The sequence below is a fragment of the Anolis sagrei genome, chromosome X (assembly GCF_037176765.1).
Source record: "Anolis sagrei isolate rAnoSag1 chromosome X, rAnoSag1.mat, whole genome shotgun sequence".
In the NCBI taxonomy this organism is placed as follows: Eukaryota; Metazoa; Chordata; class Lepidosauria; order Squamata; family Dactyloidae; genus Anolis; species Anolis sagrei.
This window is the reverse complement of record NC_090034.1, coordinates 13,925,658-13,948,569: the sequence shown is the minus strand read 5'-3', so window position 1 is coordinate 13,948,569 and position 22,912 is coordinate 13,925,658. Positions and strand designations below refer to the sequence as shown.

At 41.4% G+C, this 22,912-nt stretch overlaps 1 protein-coding gene across 3 annotated transcripts in view; it reads right to left on the bottom strand.

Moving 5' to 3' along the window:
- LOC132762072 (protein CLEC16A-like) overlaps window positions 1–22,912 on the bottom strand; it is a 76,382-nt gene that overhangs the window by 9,625 nt on the left and 43,845 nt on the right. For 2 of the 3 annotated variants that reach the window (XM_067473092.1, XM_067473094.1), the window contains exons 19-21: window positions 14,971–15,122; window positions 14,059–14,263; window positions 12,701–12,868 (exon numbers count right to left, since the gene is read on the bottom strand). In XM_067473092.1, the coding sequence (XP_067329193.1) occupies window positions 12,701–12,868; window positions 14,059–14,263; window positions 14,971–15,122 (525 nt within the window). Of the gene's footprint in view, window positions 1–7,359; window positions 7,629–12,700; window positions 12,869–14,058; window positions 14,264–14,970; window positions 15,123–22,912 lie in introns of those variants that run through there. The other variant, XM_067473095.1, reaches the window with a different exon arrangement.

Genomic DNA, 22,912 nt, shown 5'->3' with positions numbered 1-22,912 from the left:
AAGATCTACAGAGATATTCACAGTAACACCTCAGCAAACAAGAGTCCAAAAGTGGCAGGCTAAAACCCAGCATCTCAATCAGTGCCTGAGACCGGATTCCAGACAGACAGATATCTTTTTAATGGAATATGTATTTTGATTTGGTTTGGGATCCTGGAACTTGGAAACTGGATTAAGCAAGGAATTTTCTGAAACTGCGCAACAGGGAGTCCGAATCAAATTGCAACTGGCTGCTTCCTTATTGCCCCAGTACTTATTCCAGAAATGAAGAACTTTCTCAAGCGATTTATAGGAAAACCGGTGAGTTGAGGGAAGGCAAGCAGAAGTTTATCTGAATCGGTTGCGCTGAGCTGATAACGGGATTTTTTTTCTGATTCTATGAAAACAGCAATCAGATGAGAGGGCCACAAACTCCTTTTGGCATGAGGAAGTAGCAAATATGATAGATTTGTGTGTTTTATGGTAGGCAACACGTGATGCGGTGATCGAAGGGGATTTCCAAGCCTTAATTGCATTTCAAAGGAAACAAGAAGGCTTTCTCGAAAGGGTTCCATTTAGATTAAGAGATGGGTTGAAAAGATAGCAAAGAACCCTGGGACCCCATGGCTGCCAGAACTGAATAGCTGATAATAATAATAATAATAATAATAATAATAATAATAATGGCCAAAGGTTTCAGAACTAAAAAGAAAGAGAAAGGGAAGGGGCAAGAATCAATACTTTCTCATTCATTGATTTCCATTCGGGCTAACCCGACTGCGGAGATCTGGTAGTTTGTAATATTGCTTTGAAAAATACAAATTTACGTATTATAAATATTAAACTAATGAATTCCACATTGTCAGTCCTAATCAGAGCACCAATAAGATCTAATTCATATATATAACACTACACAATAAGTCCTGACCAGAGCAGGCCCACAGAATCCATGGAAATGGCAGAAAATGAGATGAATTTATTATTATTATTATTATTATTATTATTATTATTATTATTTGAAACACAATAAGATGAGTCCACAGTAGACACTCTGCTGGCTGTTGAATTGGATCATACATTGGACACTTCCCAAGTGTCTAGGACTGTGTATTATTATTATTATTATTATTATTATTAGCATAAATATTAAAATACTGAATCCTACTTTGTTAGTCCTAACCAGAGCAGGTCCACTGAATGTATGGAAAGGGTATAAAAATGAGGTGAATATGACTGTAAACATAAATATTAAAATATTAAATCCGTGAAAACTGCACAAAAATCAGGTGGATATATTGTTATTATTACATTATAAGCATAAATATTAAAATACTGAACACTACACTGTTAGTCCTGATCAGAGCAGGCCCACTGAATCCATGAAAAGAGCATAACAATGAGATGAATATATTGTTGTTGTAGTAAACGTAAATATTAAAATATTAAATCTATGGAAATTGCACAAAAATGTGGTGGATATATTATTATTATTATTATTATTATTATTATTATTATTATTATTACATTATAAGTAGAATTTTTAAAATACTGAATACTACACTGTTAGTCCTGAGTTGAAATTATGATGATGATGATGATGATGATGATTATTATTATTATTATTTGAAACACAACATGATTAGTACACAGCAAACAAGATCACTATGCCGGCTGTTGTATTGGATCACACGTCGGACACTTCCCAAGTGTCTAGGACTGTGTGATGTTTGGTGAATAATGTATGCAGAACCCAGTAGGGTGGCCTTTTGCAGATGACAGATGGTAATTTTGTCAGCGCCGATTGTGTTTAAGTGCAGGCCAAGGTCTTTAGACACTGCACCCAGTGTCCCGATCACCACTGGGACCACCTTGACTGGCATGTGCCAGAGTCTTTGCAGTTCGATCTTTAAATCCTTGTATCGTGTCAGCTTTTCCAGTTGTTTCTCTTCGATCCTGCTGTCATCTGGGATTACAACATTGACGATCCATACTTATTATTATTATTAATAATAATAATAATAATAAATTACACCATAAAATAAATAATATTATATCCATGGAAATGGCACATAATCAAGGTGGATAGATTATTGTTAATCCTGACCAAAGTCGTTGGCCCACTGAATCCATGGAAATGGCAAAAAAATGAGGTGAATATTATTGTTGTTATTAACAGCAAAAAGTGCCAAACTTCAGCAGCTCTCAGAATTCTATGGCAGCTAAAGTGGTGTCAAACCGCATTCATTCCACAGTGTAGACGCCTGGCAACTGAAGCCACTCAATACTACGGGATCCTGGAGTTGTAGAGAAGGATTCCCTAACATCATTCCCTAACACTGAGCCATGGCAGCTGGATCCAAACTATGGCTCAATGATATGGGATTCTAGGAGTTGTAGCTAGCTGCACTCTATGGCAGACAAGAGCTTGCTAAACTATAACTCTCATCCTTCCATAGCAATTAGATATGGCAGCAGGATCCAACATATGCTATGGAATGATGGGAGTTGCAGTTTACTGCAGTCTTGGACAGAGGCCCAGTGAAACTACAACTCCAATCATTCCCTAAGACTGAGACATGGCAGCTGGATCCAAGCTATGGCTCAATACTATGGGAACCTGGGAGTTGTAGTTTGCTGCACTCTTGGGCAGAGAAGGAATTCCAAAACTACATCTCCTATCATTCCCTAACTTTGAGCTATGGCCCAATGTTAGGGAATGATTGGAGTTGTAGTCTGGTCCTGAGAAGGTTCTGTAGAAACTACAACTCCCATGATTTCACAGCATTGAGCAGTTGCAGTTATAAGTGGCATCAAACTGCATTCAGGGATACCAATTAAAAGTTAATCAGGAACACCACAGATTACTTTTCCACTGATGATCCAATATGAAACCACAGTGAGGATTTAGAAAAATAAAAATACAACATGCTGGTACATTTACATACTCAACCTGACACCATTTGTTAAACATGGAAGATGCACCTTCCATACTATATTTTTTTCCTGCTAATTGCAAAATCCGATTCCTGAATTTGAGATGGAAGGGATTTGGCCCTTTAAAAACAAAACCAGGTCTTTTATTTCACCTCTCCTCCACATTTTCTCTTGGGTAAGGCCAGATGAGCATTTCTTGAAAGCATGCCGCATTTGCACAGCCCTGAATCTGCCTCTGCGTCTGACTCAGGCCTTCTTTGCAAGAAATGTGACTAGTATCCTACTCAGTCATAATTCTTATCTGAGTAACAGATGTGTTTAAAGAAACATCCTTTCAAATGCGTGAAAGTCAGGTGAGAAGAGAGGGATGCCATTCGTCCAAAAATCAGAAGCAAAGGTCCTGGAGGGTGGATAGTGGATTTATGAATGAGAGGAATGCCATTCACAGCAAAAAACGTGCCTCTAGAGCAGACGGAAAGGGCCCCAAAGGGTATCCAGTCCACCCCCTTTCAGGAAGGCATGTAAAGCACCATCAAAGCCCTCCTGACAGATGGCCACCAAGCCTCAGACACATTAGCATGTTTAGGGAGAAACAGGGTCATAAGATCAAAGACTCCTATAGAATTGACATGGGCCCTAAAAGCTTTGAATATGTTTTTAATCCAATTGTATGTGAACTTTTGCAATACCTTTGATATTTGATTCTGTTTTAATGTCTGCATATTTGTAGATTCTAGATTGTATTGAAAGGCTTTTATTGTAAGCCGCTTTGGGACTCCTTTGTGGGGAGAAAAAGTGGGGGATAAATGGACATAATAATAATAATAATAATAATAATAATAATAATAATAATAGAACTATGCTTCGGAGCCCCCAGTGGAGCAGTGGGTAGAAACACTGAACTGCTGAACTTGCTGTCCCAGAGGTTGTCGGTTCAAATCTGGGGAACAGGGTGAGCTCCCACTATTAGGCCCAGCTTCTGCCAACTTAGCAGTTCGAAAACATGCAAATGTGAGTAGATCAATAGGTACCGCTCAGTTGGGAAGGTATGTCATGCTGGCCACATGACCTTGGAGGTGTCTACTGACAATGCCGGCTCTCCGGCTTAGAAATGGAGATGGGCAGCAACCCCGAGTTGGACACAACTGAACTTCATGTCAGGGGAAAACCTTTACCTTTAAACCTTACTATACTATGCCTTGAGCCATGAGGAGAGGCAGGTAAGAAATAAAATAATAATAATAACACACTGTCAGTGGCGCAGTGGGTTAAAGCACTTAAAGCCGAAAGGTCGCAGGTTCGAATCCAGGGAGCGGCATGAGCTCCCGCTGTCAGTCCCAGCTTCTGCCAACCTAGCAGTTCGAAAAACATGCAAATGTGAGTAGATCAATAGGTACCGCTCAGTCGGGAAGGTAATGGCGCTCCATGCAGTCATGCTGGCCACATGACCTTGGAGGTGTCTATGGACAATGCCGGCTCTTCGGCTTAGAAATGAAGATGAGCACCAACCCCCAGAATCGAACATGACTGGACTTCGTGTCAGCGGAAAACTTTTACCTATATTATATTACAGTACAATTATCAAGGGAGTAGAGCAACAATGAACCTGAGATTTGTTTGTAAGTTATAATTTTAGCATGTGAAAGCCTGTTTTCTTTGTATTTTTATATATGTTTTCTTTACTGAATAAAAATTAGTCAAAGAAAAAAAAGTAGGAATGGGATAGGCTTGCCCTGACTCACAACTAATGTCCCAACAACGTGACAATGCAGAATTGGACAGGAAAAGTCTGTGCGATGAGCCAATGCTGAACCACCCTCTGAGTCATAGAGCTGACTGGAATCAAGCTTTATACTTCAATCGATAAACGTGGTAATGTACTGTCCCACTTCCAGGGTTGGCATGCAAGCCTTAGGTGACTTGGGCCTAAGAAACGCAATGGATCCAGAGCAGGAGAACGGTGGGGCAAAAAACATAGGAAGGGGTTGGACTAGATGGCCTTATGAGTCCCGTCCAACTCTAAGACTCAGGATATACCCATCATAGATATCTCTCGATTGTTATGTGTCTCTCAAACAAATCTATGGCTGGATGGCCATCTGTCGAGAGGGATCGAATGGTGTCTTCCTTTATGGCAGTGGTTTCCAACTTGTCGTCTGTGGACCACCCGTGGTCCTCACCATTACTACACCATTACCTCGAAACCACGCAGAAATGAGAGCGACTGGTCTCACTAAATCCTCTCATAGGGCCGAGGCAACGAGAATGTCGGGAGGGGAGAGACTGAATACCCACGAAAGACTACTACTACGACCACATCAGCTCCAGATTATTAAATATGGTTTTCTGTGGGCGAGCAGGTGACGACTACTGGATGGTATATGTTCTGTATCAGAAACTAGAGCTGCTGTGGTCGATCCAATGCAATTTTCTGAATCAGCACCCCAAATAACCAAACCGAATCTAAAGTGGACCAAAAACTGATTCGTAACCCTTTTGGTACTAATGTTGGAGAGTGGTCCCTGGTCAAAGTGGTCCCTGGTCCAAAAAAGGTTGGGAACCACTGCTTTATGGCAAATTGGGGTTGGACTGGTTGTCCCTTAGGGTCTCTTCCAACTCTAGCATTCTATGGAACCACTGTTTTAAAGGAATGTTCCCTCTAATGCAGTGGACGTGCCCTCCGGTCTGGGCCTTGTGGGTTTTTCTTTTGGGTTGGGGGGACAATTCAAGTGCAAGTGTAGCTATTCCCATCCAGGAAAGGATCCTTTTCTTTGAGGCCAAAATACTTGGACAGATGGCCTTGTTCCTCCTCTGTCCAGGAGCAATATTTTGCACTAGAACAATCCCAAAAGTCCCATTTTGGGGACACAGAAGAGGATGGAGGCGACCCCAGAATTCCCCTTGAATGACCTTTTAACCCCAGATGATTTCCCAAGAGAAATGTTAACGCCAGGTCATTCGAACTCCTCACTTCTCTCGAACTGCTTATTAAATCTTACTCATAATGAAAGGTCTCAAAAGCAGTGTTGCTTTCGGGACAACCGTGAGACTGGCATTATTTCTCAAGAAGATCACATAAAGCAGTGGTTCTCAACCTTCCTAATGCCGTGACCTCTTAATATAGTTCCTCATGTTGTGGTGACCCCCAACCAGCAAATAATTTTCGTTGCTACTTCATAACTGTAATTTTGCTACTTTTATGAATCGTATTGTAAATATCTGATATGTGGGATGTATTTTCATTCACTGGACCAAATTTAGCAAACAAAACCCCAATACTCCCTCATTTGAATACTGGTAAGAGTTGGGGGGAAGGATTGATTTTGTCATTTGGGAGTTGTAGTTGGTGGGATTTATAGTTCACCTTTACTCAAAGAGCATTCTGAACCCCACCAACGATGGAATTGAATGAAACTTGTTACACAGAACTCCCGTGACCAACAGAAAATATTGGAAGGGTTTGGTGGGCGTTGACCTTGAGTTTGGGAGTTGTAGTTCACCTACATCCTGAGAGCACTGTGGACTCAAACTATGATGGACCTGGACCAAACTTGGCACAGATACTCAATGTGTCCAAAGGTGAACACTGGTGGAGTTTGGTGAAAATAGACCTTGACATTTGGGAGTTCTAGTTGCTCGGATTTATAGTTCACCTACAATCAAAGAGCATTCTGAACTCCACTAACGATGGAATTGAATGAAACTTGTCACACAGAACTCCCATGACCAACAGAAAATACTGGAATGGTTTGGTGGGCATTGACCTTGAGTTTGGGAGTTGTAATTCACCTACATTCAGAGAGCACTGTGGACTCAAACAATGATGGACCTGGACCAAACTTGGCAGAAATACTCAATATGCCCAAAGGTGAACACTGGTAGAGTTTGGGGAAAACAGAGCTTGACATTTGGGAGTTCTAGTTGCTGGGATTTATAGTTCACTTACAATCAAAGAGCATTCTGAACCCCACCAACAAGAGAATTGGGCCAAACTTCTCACACAGAACCCCCATGACCAAAAGAAAATACCCCCTTGCGACCTCCCCAGGGGTCCCAATCCCCAGGTTGAGAAGTGCTGACAGAAAGGATCTGATCAGTAGAGTGGGAAGATGGTAGCTTTTTTGTTTTGTTGTTGTTTCTTTGGTCTGTTTATATATTTTAAAACTCTCTGTGTTCTGCATTTCTCTTGACCAAAGCACCTTCTTTAAAAAGGAACAAGGTCTGAAAAGCAGAGTTTGGGATGCTTTATGGTAAGGGAAACCATATCAGTATCTCTGGATGCCATGTTTGGGGGATTTGGGCTCTGATTGCACGGGATATGGATGGTCCTGACCTCCAAGGGGCAATTGCAGAGGGAAAAAGCGGGATATAAATAATAATAGTAATTCCTGCATCAGCAGCAATGAGTCCTAGTCTGGACCTTCCTTTCCTTCCGTATTACCCAACAATTAGATTATCTCCCCCCAAAACCGTTTAATAAAGGCTCGACAGGCTCTTCCTTTTGTTTGAACGATTACAACTGTTCTACACATCAGCTTTAAGTCTTTTCTCTCTCTGTTTTTCCCCCCAAGGTTGGCCATAAGCACGACTATTGGTTCATTCCCCGAGGGTTCTAGCTGCATCCTCCTCCGTCCAAGGGGCTTATCTGGTCCGGGAGAAGGGTCGCTGGTGGTGCCGAGCGGGATTCCCCTTCAGAGGCTTCTTCCTTGGGGCCCCTGATGCAAAAGAGAGGGGCTCAGGTCAGGAACTGGGTCGGGATTTGGGCAGGGCATATATCCCTTCCAGCCCCAAACCTCTCTCATGAGGTGGGATCAGACTCTGAGAGTTGGAAGGGCCCCCCTAAGGCCATCCAGTCCAACCCCCTTCCTGCTAAGCAGGAAGGAACCATCTGATCCCTCCTGACAGACAGCCATCCAGCCATAGATATGATTGAGAGAGATAATGATTGGGAGATATCTATGATAGATATATCCTTGAATCCTAGAGTCAGAAGAGACCTCAAGTGCCATCCAGTACAACCCCATTCTGTCATAAAGGAAGACACAATTTGATACCTCCCAGCAGATGGCCATCTGGAATCTGCTTAGAAGCCTCTGCTTAATAGTAGCAGTAGCGATGATGATGTTGTTGATGATGATGATGATAATAATAATAATAATAATATAGAATAGAATCCTAGAATTGTAAGCAAATCCAAGGGCCAACCAACCCAACCCCCTTCTGACATAAAGGAAGTCAAAATCGGATCCCTCCCAATAGATGGCCATCCAGTCTTTGCTTAATAGTAATGATGATGATAGTGATGATGATGATGATGATGATGATAATAATATAATTGAGCCTATGGTTGGGATCCCTTTCAATCCTACAGTTGGAAGGGATCCCAGGGGTCACCCAGTCCAATCTCATCCTGCCATAAAGGAAGGCACCATCTGATTCTTCCAGACAGATGGCAATAATAATAATAATAATAATCATAATCATAATCATAATCATAATAAAAAACAGGGGTCCTCAAACTTTTTAAACAGAGGGCCAGGTCACAGTCGCTCAAACTGTTGGAGGGCCAGATTATAATTTGGAAAAAACATGAATGAATTCCTATGCACACTGCACATATCTTATTTGTAGTCCAAAAACAACACTTAAATCAATAGAATAATTAAAATGAAGAACAATTTAAAAAAATATAAACTTATTAGTATTTCAATGGGAAGCGTGGGCCTGCTTTTGGTTGATGAGATAGGGTTGTTGTTGTTGTGTGCTTTCAAGTCGTTTCAGACTTAGGTTGACCCTGAGTGAGGACTGGATAAATGACCTTGGAGGGCCAAATATGTTTGAGGACCCCTGATATAAAACCATAGAATCCTAAAGTTGAGGGGCCCCAAGGGTCACCCAACCCAATCCCATTCTGCCATAGGAGAAGCCACCATCTGATCCCTCCCAACAGATGTCCATCCAGCTTCTGCTTAATAATCATAATCATAATATATAGAACCATACAATCCTCAAGTTGGAAGAGTTGCCAAAGGCCATCCAGTCCAACCCCATTCTACCATAAAGGAAGGCACCATCCAAACCCTTCTGACAAATAGCAATCCGACCTCTGCTTAATAATAATAATAATAATAATAATAATAATAATAATAATAATATAGAACCAAGGAATCCTTGAATTATAAGGGATCCCAAGGAACATCTCATTCTACCATGCAGGAAGACATAATTCGATCCCTCCCAGTAGATGGACATCCAGCCTCTGCTTTATAGCACCAACAACAACAACATAGAATTTTAGAGTTGGAAGGAATGCCTAAAGGAAATCCAGTCCAGACCCCTTCTAGAAGGCAGAAAGTCACCATCCAATCCCTTCTGACAGATGGCTATCCTGCCTCTGCTTAAGAACAGTAGTAACAGCAGCAGCAGCAGCAACAACAATAGAAGAACCCTAAGGGACCCTAAGGGTCATCCAATCCAACCCCAGTTTTCTATGCAGGAAGGCACCATTCGATCCCTCCCCACAGATGGCCATTCAGACTCTTAAAAACCTCCAGAGAAGGAGGCTCCAGGGCAATATATTCCACTGCCGAACAGCTCTGACTCTTATGTTTAGGTGGAATTCAAACCCTGAGCTCCATTATGCCCCAGTCTCTAGAGCAGCAGGAAACAGGTTTGTGGCACACATCCTTATTGTATGGATTGGGGAGTGTTTTGAGGTTGCCTTTGCATTATCCAGCGTAATACAATTCTCTTAAGGAACAACTATAGTAATATTAAATCGTCAGCTCAGCCTAACAGTCCCATGTTCAAACTCCAAAGCAAATAGCAATGTAGATGGAAACCTGCTAGAAATGTAAATGGAAACTTATCTGTGTAAATGAAGAACCAACTTGATCAATTCATATAGGAGCATTTAAATCAATATTTCATTTGTTCACTAAACAAAACTAAAAGGGAGTCGAACCAAAGAAGAAAGGAAGGAAGGAAGGAAGGAAGGAAGGAAGGAAGGAGAAACGAGGGAAAGAAGAGATGGTGACATTTTCGTATCTCCCTAGAAGTAGATGCCAGCCTCAGAAAGATCCCATATTTGGGGAAAATATGAAAGACATGACTTCTACAGATATGCACGTTGCAATGAAAACAAATAACACCAAGTTTAAAACGACCTCCTCTAAACTGCAATTGGAAGGTGAAATTTATAAAAGGAATCTGATTTAAGCGCTCTTCTGTTTCAGTACCGATCTGGCTTAAATTAGTCCACTCTCTTTAACATTGAGGGAACCTTAGAAGGTCACAGTTAAGAGCTGAGATATCAAGAGCCTGATATCCAGGGTTAAGAATAGTGCAAACAGCCCATATAAATAGTCACAAAGCTCTGAAATGAGGCGGATCTGAACTGGAAGGCGGCTAAAGGAGAAGGAAGGAGCGACTTCTGCAGCTTCAAGGATACGAAGAACCTGAAAAGGACACACTCCTTTGACCAGTGAAGGAACAAAGGCAGGGAAAACAACAACAACAACAACAACAACAACAAATTGGCTTATAGCTCAGAGTCACGTGATCTGTTTGGCAGAACAGTACATACTAGTATATATACCTAGCATTGCACTTCCTTTGCATGGCTGTTTCTTTCCTTCCTCCCCTTCTCTCATAACAAAATGCAAAATCCTCCCCAAGAGTGCCAAAGAATAGATTTTGAATTACTGTGAGTTTTCCGTGCTGTATGGCCATGTTCCAGAAGCATGTTGTATAATAATATAGTACAGTATGATAATATAATAATTGTATATTATATATTACATGCAATATTACCAATAATATTGCAGTACAGTGATATAGTACAATATAGTATATAATACTAATAATGTGTTGTTGAAGGCTTTCATGGCCGAAATCACTAGATTGCTGTGAGTTTTCAAGGTTGTATGGTCATGTTCCAGAAGCATCCTCTCCTGATGTTTCGCCTACATCTATGGCAAGCATCCTCAGAGGTTGCGAGGTCTGTCGGAAATTAGGCAAGGGGGGATTACATATATGTGAATAATGTCCAGGGTGGGAGAAAGAACTCTTGTCTCTTTGAGACAGGTATGAATGTTGCAATTGGCCACCTTGATTAGCATTTAATGGCCTTGCAGCTTCAAAGCCTGGCCGTTTCCTGCCTGGGGGAATCCTTTGTTGGGATTAGCTGGCCCTGATTGTTTCTTGTCTGGAATTCCCCTGTTTTTGAGTCTTGTTGTTTATTTACTGTTCTTTATTTATCTCACCTCTGCAGGAGTCTATCATATTCAATGCAGCTCTGGACAAGCCTACATAAGGACCACCCAATGCAGCACTGTTCAAATACGAATCACAGAACATGAAAGGCACTGCAGACTAATTCAACCAGACTAATTCAACCAAAAAGAAAATTCAACCTGGCAGCCAGAAAAAGTTAAATAGCCTCTGACTGTTCGTCTATTGCTGTTGTGTGTCTTTGGCATTGAATGTTTGCCATATATGTGTACATTGTAATCCGCCCTGAATCCCCTGCGGGGTGAGAAGGGCGGAATATAAATACTGTAAACAAATAATAAATAAACAAACAAGTCAGTCACAGCAGAGTACTTGATGAACCAACCCGGATACAGCATATTATTTGAGGACACAGAAATGCCGGACCACTCTAACAACCACCATGTCAGGCTACACAGAGAAGCCATTGAAATCCCCAAGCATGTGGACAATTTCAACAGAAAGGAGGAAACCACGAAAATGAACAAAATCTGGATACCAGTATTAAAAAGAAATAGATTTTGAGCATTTTGCTTGGCTCGATACTGTTTTATGGGCTTTGATTTTTGTCATATTTTGTCATGTGGCCAACACTGCTCTTTTTCGGTAGTGAAGGACACTAGCATATATATATAGAGAGAGAACAACTGGGGACAGAGGGAGCCCTGTGATGCAGGTCTGCTGTCTAGTTTTTCAAATAGAGGCATTTTTGCTTCCGGCCTGCATTACAAGGTGGCTTCCCCTTTCTTATTTAGGTTGCTTTAGGACCCTTTTGCTTGAGAAGGGAGCAGCGTGAGGATTCTCTCTTACCGACAGACCTGAGAGTCAGCCCTAGTGACCTGCCTACCAAAGTGAGGCTGCTTTCCTTTCATTTCTCTACTCTTTTATCCGAGACACAACACTACAAGTAAGCACAACCTCATGAGAGCATCCTGTGTATTTCCTCTCTCGTTTCCTACCGTAAGCTCACATATGGCACTGGTTATACAGAACACTGCAATGAATGCCAAATATAGGCATTCCCCAAGTTACGAACAAAAAGAGGCTCTGTAGGTTTGTTCTTAAGCTGAATATGTATGTAAGTCAGAACAGGGACATATTTAAGTGTACCTCCAGTCAAATATATCCTTTGGACAGCCTAGGGAAGGATTAACACCTCTGTGGAGTTTCCTTTTCTGTCTGTGCCCGTGTTCAGAAGATTTCCCCTCCTTTTCTGTCCCTTGGATAATTGGGTTTTGGAAAATGTGGCTTGTGGTGGAAACAAGAATTGGGGAGAAAGCTTCAGTGGAGACCCCTTTCCCCTATAATAATAACTCTTTCAGGAGCGGATTTCCCTTCCGAGGGGGAGATTTCTCTCACTTCCTCTTGTCTCAGTCCCAATCTGAGTTGCTTATAAGTCGGATGTTTGTAACTTGGGAACGGCCTGTATTCCTACTGCTGTTACCCCCGAATACAAAGCGTCGAAAGGGATGCTATCTCCAGAATCACAAGAGGTAATGGAGAAGAAAGTCCTTACCTGGGACCTTGTCCACTGAAGCGAAGACGGAGCGCTGGACGGCCTGGTCGCAGGCGCCTCGCCTGGCCTGGTCATAGAAGCGGAAGGGCAGGTGCTGGGCGGCCGAAGCAGAGCCGTGGCCAAAGCCCATCACTTCATTGGCCGGCTGGACTGGGAGGTCAAGGAGAGCTGAGTCCAAGGGAAAAACATTTTTACTCTATTTATTTATTTACCCTATTTATACTTCACCTTTCTCTACCCCAAAGGTTACTCAAGGAGGTTTATAGTATAGGTGATTATTCAATGCCTTAAAACACATATAATTCCAGTAATTTTAAAATTAAATTAACATATATTAAGCATTTAAAACATTTAAAAGCATTACATTCAATATAAATCACGCCATTCATAATCATAGTCCAAAGACGTTGCATAATCATTGTACATATTCCAAATCTGTTATTGAGGAATCTGTTGGAAACTAGGCAAGTGGGGTTTATATATCTGTGAAATGTCCAGGGTGGGAGAAAGAACTCTTGTCAATTGTGGCAAATGTGAATGTTGCAACTGACTACCTTGATTAGCATTGAATAGCCTTGTAGCTTCAAAGCCTGGCTGCTTGAATAAATAAAATAAATCTTGTTAAAATGATGACCTCTCAAATCTCCTTTGCTGCAGCTTTCCTACACCAAGAGGACTGTGTAGGATTGTGTGCTGCATTAAAGGAAATACCTTTGAGGGTTTGGCTACATAACCATTTTCAAACAAAACAATAACAAAAGAAATCAATAATAATAATAACAACAATATGTTATATATTATTATTGTTGTTGTTATTGTTATTATTTCTATGCCACTTTATCTCTCTAAAAAAAGCTCCAAAGTGGCTAACCATAAAAGCCATAGCTCAGCTCATGTCAAGGTGAGCGAGGGAAACATCTGCAGGAAAAAGCAGCCACTTTGAAAGCTGGCTGGGAGAGATGACGACTTTCAGTGTCTTTTGTGTCCAATTGTCAAGTGTTTCAGGAAGCCACAAAACCGGATGAATGCATAGAATAGAGTTTGTTTGGAAGTAAACCCTCAAGTGAGAAGCATTCCTTGGAAAAGGCAATATATCAGTAGATAACGCCGGAGACTCAGCCACAAGGCAAGGGATGTGTCATGGACAGATGGCTTCCCCGGGAAATATTTTCCTGGGATGTTTCGTAGACACGCACACAGAGTTGCGCATATAAATGGAGGAGTTGCCATGGCTTTTTTGTAGACACTTACTGCACCACCCACTTCCTGTTTACAGGCTCTGCTGCGCTCTTTTGACGCGAGAGCTATCTGTCAATGGGTGACGCAAACGCAGCAAGAAAGGAAGTGGTTCTCCTTACCTGCGATCCTCTGCATCTTCATGCGCCGGGCCTGGATGCGGCCCTTGGCCAGGCGCTGCTTGGCGATGATGCAGCGGATGTGGTCCGAGAAGATGAAGGTGGCCTGGAGGATGGGGAAGGGCTTGGAGTGAGGGCTGGATGCCGGCTTGTGGATGACGATGTTCAGGGCCCGGCTGTCATCCTCCACTCCAGTCACTTGCATGTCCTGCAGCGAAAGGGAGAGGGACGGAGAAAAGAGAGATCCGGTGATCCACTGCTTTAGGGCAGCTCCGGTTCTGCGTCATGTTTACCATCATCATTGGTTGAATATCCCTTAACCGAAAGGCCTAAGTTTCAAATCCCTTATTGAAAATGCCTGGGATCAGACTTTGTTTTGGATGTTGGAATATTTGCATATCCATCATGAGTACCTGGTACAAGTCCAGCCAAATATATATGTATTTTAGCTTTGGACCACATAGGAAAGGGTGAACACCCCTGTGGTGTTTCCTTTGCTATCTGTGCCCCTGTTCAGACGATTTCATCCCACTTTCTGTCCCTGTGAGAATTGGATTTTGGAAAATGTGGCTTGTTGTGGAAACAAGGATTGGATATAAATCTTCAGTGGAGACAAACAACAACAAAACTTTATTTATATATCGCTCTATCTCCCCAAGGGGACTCAGAGCGGTTTCCAAGTAACATAAACAATACATACAAGAAAAAACAACATAAACATAAAATTAACAAGACAATATAAGGATTAAAATCACAATAGCACATATATTTAAAATAATCATGCCTGATCAAGACCCCTTCTCCCCATGATAATAACTCTTTTAGGGGTAAATTTCCCTTCTGAGGGGTAGATTTCTCTTGATGTTTGTAACTTGGGGACGGCCATAGACACTGCCTTGATCCCTTGATGCTCACCTGGAGAAGGCCGGCGAACTTGACCACTCCCCACCCTAATCGGGCCACGTCCGGTTCCACCAGACTCATCTGGTAGATATCCACTGCCAGGAACCTCTGGGCCGGACCCCCGTCTTTGGTGATCACAGTGCAGGCAATTAAGTCACTGTTGTCTGGAAAGGAAAAACAGGAAGGAGAAAAAGATGAGTTGGATCTTGCAAAGAATCATAGACTCCTAGGGTTGGAAGATAGTCCAACTCCCTTCTGCCTTCATGCAGGAAAAGCACAGAACACCCCTGACAGAGGGCCATCTAGTTTCTGCTTAAATACCTCCAAAGAGGGAGCTTCCACTGGACTCTAGGTAGAGAGTTCCACTGCTGAACAGATCTAAGTTCTTCCTAATGTTCAGGTAGAATCTCTTTCCTGCCAATTGAACCTACTGCTTCACTGAGTCCTAGTCTCCAGAAAAACAGAAAACAAGGCTTCCTCTTCCTTATGACATCCTTTCAGATATTGAAACATGGCTCTCATGTCTCCTCTCACAATTGTATTTCCTCAAATAAAATGTGTTCAAAGACTGCAACCTCACATTTTTCCCCCCTCAGGGTTTACAGCCTTTGGAGGCTTTTAAACAGAGGTTGGATGGCTATATGTCAGGGGCACTTTGAATACGATTTTTCTGCTTCTTGGCAGGGGGTTGGATTGGATGGCCCACGAGGTTTCTTCTAACTCCATCATTCTATGCATGCATTTGATACAGTAGGTTGCATCCCCTCCATTGCCATTTCGGAAACAAACTCCAAACCTGAGCAAAAAACGTTCCTCATACTGGGACGAGTTCCTCATACTGGGACGAGTCTGCCTTAGCTTTCAATGTGTGTTAGTATTTGCCCTAGGTCTTTTAATATACCCTTATTTACTAGTGTCCAATGCACCATCGAATCTAATGTGCACCTCCTTTTTTTAAAACCCTAAAACCAAAAAAAAAATAATACAAAATAAATAAATAAAAGGTTTTGCTGCACATATTTCTTTAAGAAGAAGTGAAATAATTTAATTCCGTGTTAATATCTGTCTATTTTTAGGTTTTAAAAAATTGTCTTGCATATTATTATTGATATTATTATTTGTATCCTACTTTGAGAGAGAGATAAAGCGGAATATAATGTGCAGATTCAAAGAGATCTTTGTCATTTAGCCAAAAAAAAAGAAAAAATGTGCCTTACAGTTTCTGCCAACTTAGAATGCCTTCTTTTAAAACAAAAGTGTTAAGACACCAAAGCTTCCAGCAATGGAAAGGAAAACCTTGGGACGGATCTATGCTGTAAAACAAATCTAAATTTAAATTGCCTTGGTTCAATGCTATGGAATCGTGGGGGATGTAATTTTGCATGGTCTTAAGTCTTCTCTGCTAAACAACAAATCCCAGCATTCTATAGCACTGAGTCATTAAATGAGAGCAGGTCCCTCAAAGAGGAGCTCGTGCATCAGCTTCCCCTTTGGCTTTGGCTCAGCATTGAGATTACTGTATGATGTGAATTACTGGAGATCCTGGTGGCATAGTGGGTTAAACCGCTGAGCTGCTGAACTTGCTGATTGAAAGGTTGTAGATTCGAATCTGGGGAGAGGGGTGAGCTCCTGCTGTTAGCTCCAGCTTCTGCCCAACCTAGCAGTTCGAAAACATACAAGTGTGAGTAGATCAATAGGTACCACTCCAGCGGGAAGGTAATGGCGCTCCATGCAATCATGCCGGCCACATGATCTTGGAGGTGTCTACGGACAATGCCGGCTCTTTAGCTTTGAAATGGAGATGAACGCCAACCCCCAGAGTCAGACATGGCTGGACTTCATGTCAGGGGAAAACCTTTACCTTTACCTATGATGCGAATCTAATGCACACCCTAATTTTGGCAGAGTAATTTAGCCAAAAAAGGTTTGCATTAATAGTGTAAGTATTTTAACCACCTTATGTTTCACCTCTGTATTTTAATTGTATGCCACATTATCACGGGGTGTCTGCGCCCTACACCACTGGAGAAATCACACTGTTTAGCTGGTATTGCACCACCTGACATCCGCCGGGAAGTAGCAACCAATAGTGAAAAGACCAAGGCAGTGACATCTCCAGCTCATCCCGTTTGGATATCAGCCAGCACGTCAACGACTCAAATCAAGAAATAGTTTTCTAAGATCTACAGAGACACTCGCTGGAACACCTCAGCAAGTGAGAGTCCAAAAGTGGCAGGCTCAAACCCAGAACTTCAATCAGTGGCTGATACTAAACGAGATTCCCTCCTGGACACACAGAAAACTGGGCAACTTGGAAGGCGCTGAACAGACTGTGTTCTGGCACCACGAGATGCAGAGCCAACCTTAAGAAATGGGGCTACAAAGTGGAATCCATGACATGCGAGTGTGGAGAAGACCAAACTACAGACCACCTGCTGCAATGCAACCTGACCCCAATGCACAATGGAGACCTTCTTGCGGCAACACCAGAGGCACTCCAAGTGGCCAGATACTGGTCAAAGGACATTTAATCAACTATCAAGCTTGCAAACTTTGTGTTCTGTTTGTTTGCTTGTTAAAAAATGCAATGCAATTTGTTTGGTCTGCCCCATACATGATAAATAAATTTTAATTGTGTTGTACTCCACATTGAGCCACAAGGAGAGGAGGATAACAAATAAAATAATTATTATTATCATCATCTGCTGCTTTTCTCTCCCCCATGCAGCCTTTTATCATTCTAATATGACATGTATGAAAGGCCTAAATGAACCAAAGGCACACAATCCCATCTGATATAAGCAAGGTCAGTACAAGCCACCCAAAGCTATTGGCGAGGAAATGCATTAAAAAAGACGCAGCCAAATAGGGAGTAGAGATCTTTTGGCGTTGGAATGGCTTCCCTGCCTCCGCCATAAGGCACTGAATGTGATGGATGTAGATCTATGGGAGAAATCTTGGTCAGAGAACACAGCCAGACTATAAATAATGTGGATTTCCAGGAATAATTTGGATTTCCTCTGCTGTTATACTCGTTGCGATGGCAAACGGAGCTCTGACAAGGCGCAACAGACAACCAGTGAACATAGAAATGGACTTTAATGCATGACGTTCAATGCTCAATGGCGACAGGTCTATGAAACGGGAGGCAGTTCCAGGAATAAGCATTAAACCCCATCAATGAGCATTAACTGAAGAAAAAGCAATGAAAGACGGAAAAAAAGAGAAAACGTTACAATTGGATTTGCTTGAAGAACATCCATCTAAAAGACCTGACGGAGACAGCGTAATCGCATTTCCAGTCAGTTTACTGAGCGCTGGGCTCACAATCCTGCCTCTGGAAGCAGTTTCTGGCGAGGATTGAGACTGCGATACACTCAGAGAGAGACACAGTTAATAGAATATAATAACAAGACTATTTAATCCTTAATAGAAGGCAAGGAATCGGAGCATTTCCCAAAAGGAAGGCCCAAATATGCCTTCAACGGGTTGGCTTTGGCTGGATCCTTAAAGTGACAGGAAGTCTCTTCCTTTGGCTGACCTTCATTTGGAGGCTGATGGGCTATTTCCCCCCCCCGGGAATCCAAATGTATTTACAGTCAATGGTGACTGAGTCACTTTTCTGGCCAGGATTTTATTCCCATAGATTGAAACCCATCACCTTTGAATGTGAGTCAAAGTAAAGGCAAGAGAATCCGCCTTCTGGCTTTCACTAGACTTAACTTTCATTGGATCCACTTACTATGAGAATGAGGCCTAGACACTGCTATTTTCATGCCTCTTGCTTACTGTGTGTTTAGGCAAGCCATTCCAAGTCAAAAGGGTCTCTAATACATATACGGTTCTGAGCAAAGGCAGAGGAAGAATTGTTGGAGGCTACAGACAATGCCATTGCTGTTGCCCGTTTTTGGTCAAAAGATATTTAGCGGCCTGCGCTTCTTCTATTTTAATCAGTTTTATATTGATTTATGCAATGCTTTTGATATTAAAAATAAATAAATATCAAAGGCCAATCCAGCCTCCAACTCATATTTACCACTTGTTTCAATCATCAATGCAGAAGAGCTAGATGTAGAAAGAGGGGTGCTATTTTTTTAAAAAAATAATTTTTATTGAAAGTACCATATATAGTCGAGTATAAGCCGACCCAAATATAAGCAAAGGCACCTAAATTTACAGAGAGAGGTCAACCCTCCTGTTTAAGGAGCTCCATTGGCTGCCGTTTACCTGCCGAACCCAATTCAAGGTGCAGGTGCTTACCTACAAAGCCCTAAACGGTTTGGGACCTGCCTACCTGCATGACCGCATCTCCGTTTACGAAGCCACGTGCTCCCTTCGTTCATCCAGAGAGGCCCTGCTCGCGATCCCACCTGCGTCGCAGGCGCGTTTGGTGGGGACGAGGGACAAGGCCTTCTCTGTGATTGCCCCCCAACTCTGGAACACCCTCCCCAAAAACATTAGACTAGCACCCACGTTGGCAGTCTTTAGGAAGAACTTGAAGACCTGGCTACTTCGATGTGCCTTTCCGGAATAGGATAACCCCCAGCTCTATGTCCCAGAAGCACTTAAGACTCTCTGCACATTGCACTTGCACAGAAATCCAACATACCACCAGCCACACCCAGCACTTTTTAACCTGTACCCATCACTGGCCTGGCCCTGGTTTTATTGTGAAATGGTGTAATGTTTGTTATTGCTTATGTTTTTAATTTTTTAATTTGCTTTGAATTGTATTGTTATTGTTTTGCTGTTGTTTTGTTGAAGCCTTGGCCTTTGTAAGCTGCATCGAGTCCCTTGGGAGATGCTAGCGGGGTACAAATAAAGGTTAATAATAATAATAAATAATAAATAATAATAAATTTACCACAAAAAAAACTGAGAAAACGGATTGACGGATAAGCCGAGGGTGGGAGATGCACCTGCTACGGGTAAATTGCAAAATGAATATAGATACCAATTAAATTACATTAATTGAGGAATCAGTAGGTTGTATATTTTTGAATATTTACAAAAATTGTAATTTAAGATAAGACTGTCCAACTCTGATTAAATGATTATTTACCTTCTTCAATGTAAATGTGCTTATGTATCCTTCCAATTACAATAAAGAGAGTAACATAATAAATGTAATAATAACAACAACAACAATAAAAAGAGTAAAATAATGAATGTAGCAATAACAAAAATTATACAGTAAAATAATAAATGTATAATAATAGAGTAAAATGATAAGTGTAATAATAATAAATAGAATAAAATAATAAATGAAATGAATAATAATAATAATAATAATAATAATAATAATAACAACAACAACAACAGAGTAAAACAATAAATAACCTTGACTCGAATATAAGCCGAGGGGGACCTTTTCAGCCTAAGAAAAGGGCTAAAAAACTAGGCTTATACTCAAGTATATACAGTATATATAATTACATGGAAAGTGGGGGAATATTATAAAGATAGGAAAGTAGGAAATAAAGAAAAAAGAAAAGTGAGGGTAAAAAAGAAAGAGAAAAAAGAGAGAGAAAAATAGGAAAACCTTGACTTCCATTCCATTTTCTTGGTTTCTTCTCTATATAACTTTGTAGTCCTTGTTTAAATTTTAATTCTACATTTATCTTTCATCTCTACTATTATTGTCATAGTCGTGAAAAAGGTCCCAATTAGTCCTTTTTAGTATATTACCTGTGTTTGTCCTTAGTAAAAAAGTCAGTTTGGGTGTTATTGAGAATGAGTTCTTAGGGGTAATAGATTACTATTACGCTGCTTGAATATCCCTTATTTGAAATGCTTGGGGTCTTCTTTGTGATCCCTTCACAACTGCATAGGATTTCTTGCCCCAGATATACTTTCTTAGAAGGAAATGTTGCCCAAATTGAATTGATAGAAAGCACCTGATAGCAAGGTGCCTTGACTCCAGGTTTTTGGAAAAAATGGAATAAAGAAATACACAGAATCATAGAGTTGGAAGAGACCTCATGGGCCATCCAGTCCAACCCCCTGCCAAGAAGCAAGGCAATAGGACTGTGGCTGCAGATGCTGTTTTTAAAACTTGGAGCAAACCCTCTAATTGATTAATTTGAAGATCACACTCTATGTTCATTGTGCTTCAACCTTTGTCTCGTGTATTTTAATATGTGTATGTTTGTAGTTTAGTTATGGGTTAATATGTACTTTTATTATTTTGTGTGGGGCTGTGGTGCAGCTAGTTAGTAGCCAGCTGCATTAAATCACTACTGACGAAGAGATCATGAGTTTGAAGCCAGCCCGGGTCGAAGTGAGCTCCCAACCATTAATAGTCTAGCTTGCTGTTGACCTCTGCAGCCAGAAAAAAAGTTGCACCTGTGAAGTAGGAAATTCAGGTACCACTTTATGCGGGGAGGCTAATTTAACTAATTTACAACACCATAAAACTTTCCAGCAGCGTGCAGAAGAATTAGGAAGTACTCCATCAAGGACTCGGTGTCAGAAAGTGGATGGTTAAGCAGCAGCTCCCCCTGTGGCTGGAATCAAACATACTCTCATGAAGCCGGAAAGTTGGAATGTTAAATTGCCTCTGTGTCTGTCTACATATGTTGTCTGTCTAATGGCATTTAATGTTTGCCATGTATATGGGCATTGCAATCTGCCCTGAATCCCCTGTGGAATATAAATACTGCAAATAAATAATAAAATAATAAATAAATAAAAGCATTGCATAAATAAGTATAAAACTGATTTTAAAAATAGAAGAAGTACAAGCGGCTAAATAATTTTTGACCAAAAACAGCCAACAGCGACTGCACTGTCTGTAGCTTTAAGCAGTTCTTCCTCTGTGCATGAGGCAGGGCATTGTGGGCAAGCATGCAGATGCAGAGTTGTTTGTTCTACTCCACAGTTGCACAAGATGGAGGATTCTTCTAGGTAGTGCCATTTTGCCAGGTTGTCTTTTGATCTCCCAGTACCACTTCTGAGCATGTTCAGGGACTTCAAGTTGCCCATTCTTAGTTTGGCCCTGGAGGAAGACCATTGTGTGTGTGTGTGGGGGGGGGGGGGGGAATCCAGTTGGGATTTCCTGATTTAGCTGCCCAGAGGGACACTCTTGCTGTTAAGAAGAGTGGTGGTTCTCATGAAGCTTTTCCTTGATTTGAGTCTCCTGGGAGGAGGCTGGTAGCCATACAGTGGGTGGCTTTCACAGTGTTCAACCTTATTTATCTCACAGTTAGCAGCAATTTCCCGTCACACATTTGGGGGGGGGGGGCAATGCCAGCTAGCTTGTAGAGTTTATGAACAGGTTTAGGTTTGAGACATCCTGTGATTATTCTACATGTTTTGTTCAGTGCTATTTTCACCTGCTTCGTGTGAACAGACTTGTGACAAACAGGGCAGGCATACTCAACAGTTGAGTAAGACATGTGCTGTTATCTCTCTATCTGACTATGTTGTGCCCTGCCTCAAGCTGAAAGAAGAGGCTGGCAATAAATATATACCAGTAAATAATAATAATATTAATAATATTTAATATATGTTTTATAATTGTATTTTAACTATGTTTTAATATGTGTTTTTATTGATGTATCTATGTTGTGCCAAGCTTTGAGCCAAAAAGAGAGGCAGATAATAAAAATTATTATTATTATTATTATTATTATTATTATTATTATTATTATTATATTTAATGCAGAGATTTCACTGTATAAGAGCTCCCGGTGGCGCAATGGGTCAAACTGCTGAGCTGCTGAACTTGCTGACAGAAAGCTTAGCAGTTCGAATCTGGGGAGAGGGGTGAGCTCCCATAGTTAGCCCCACCTTCTGCCAACCTAGCAATTTGAAAATATGCAAATGTGAGTAGATCAATAGGTACTGCTCTGGCGGGAAGGTAACGGCGCTCCATGCAGTCATGCTGGCCACATGACCTTGGAGGTGTCTACAGATAACACCGGCTCTTCGGCTTAGAAATGGATATGAGCAC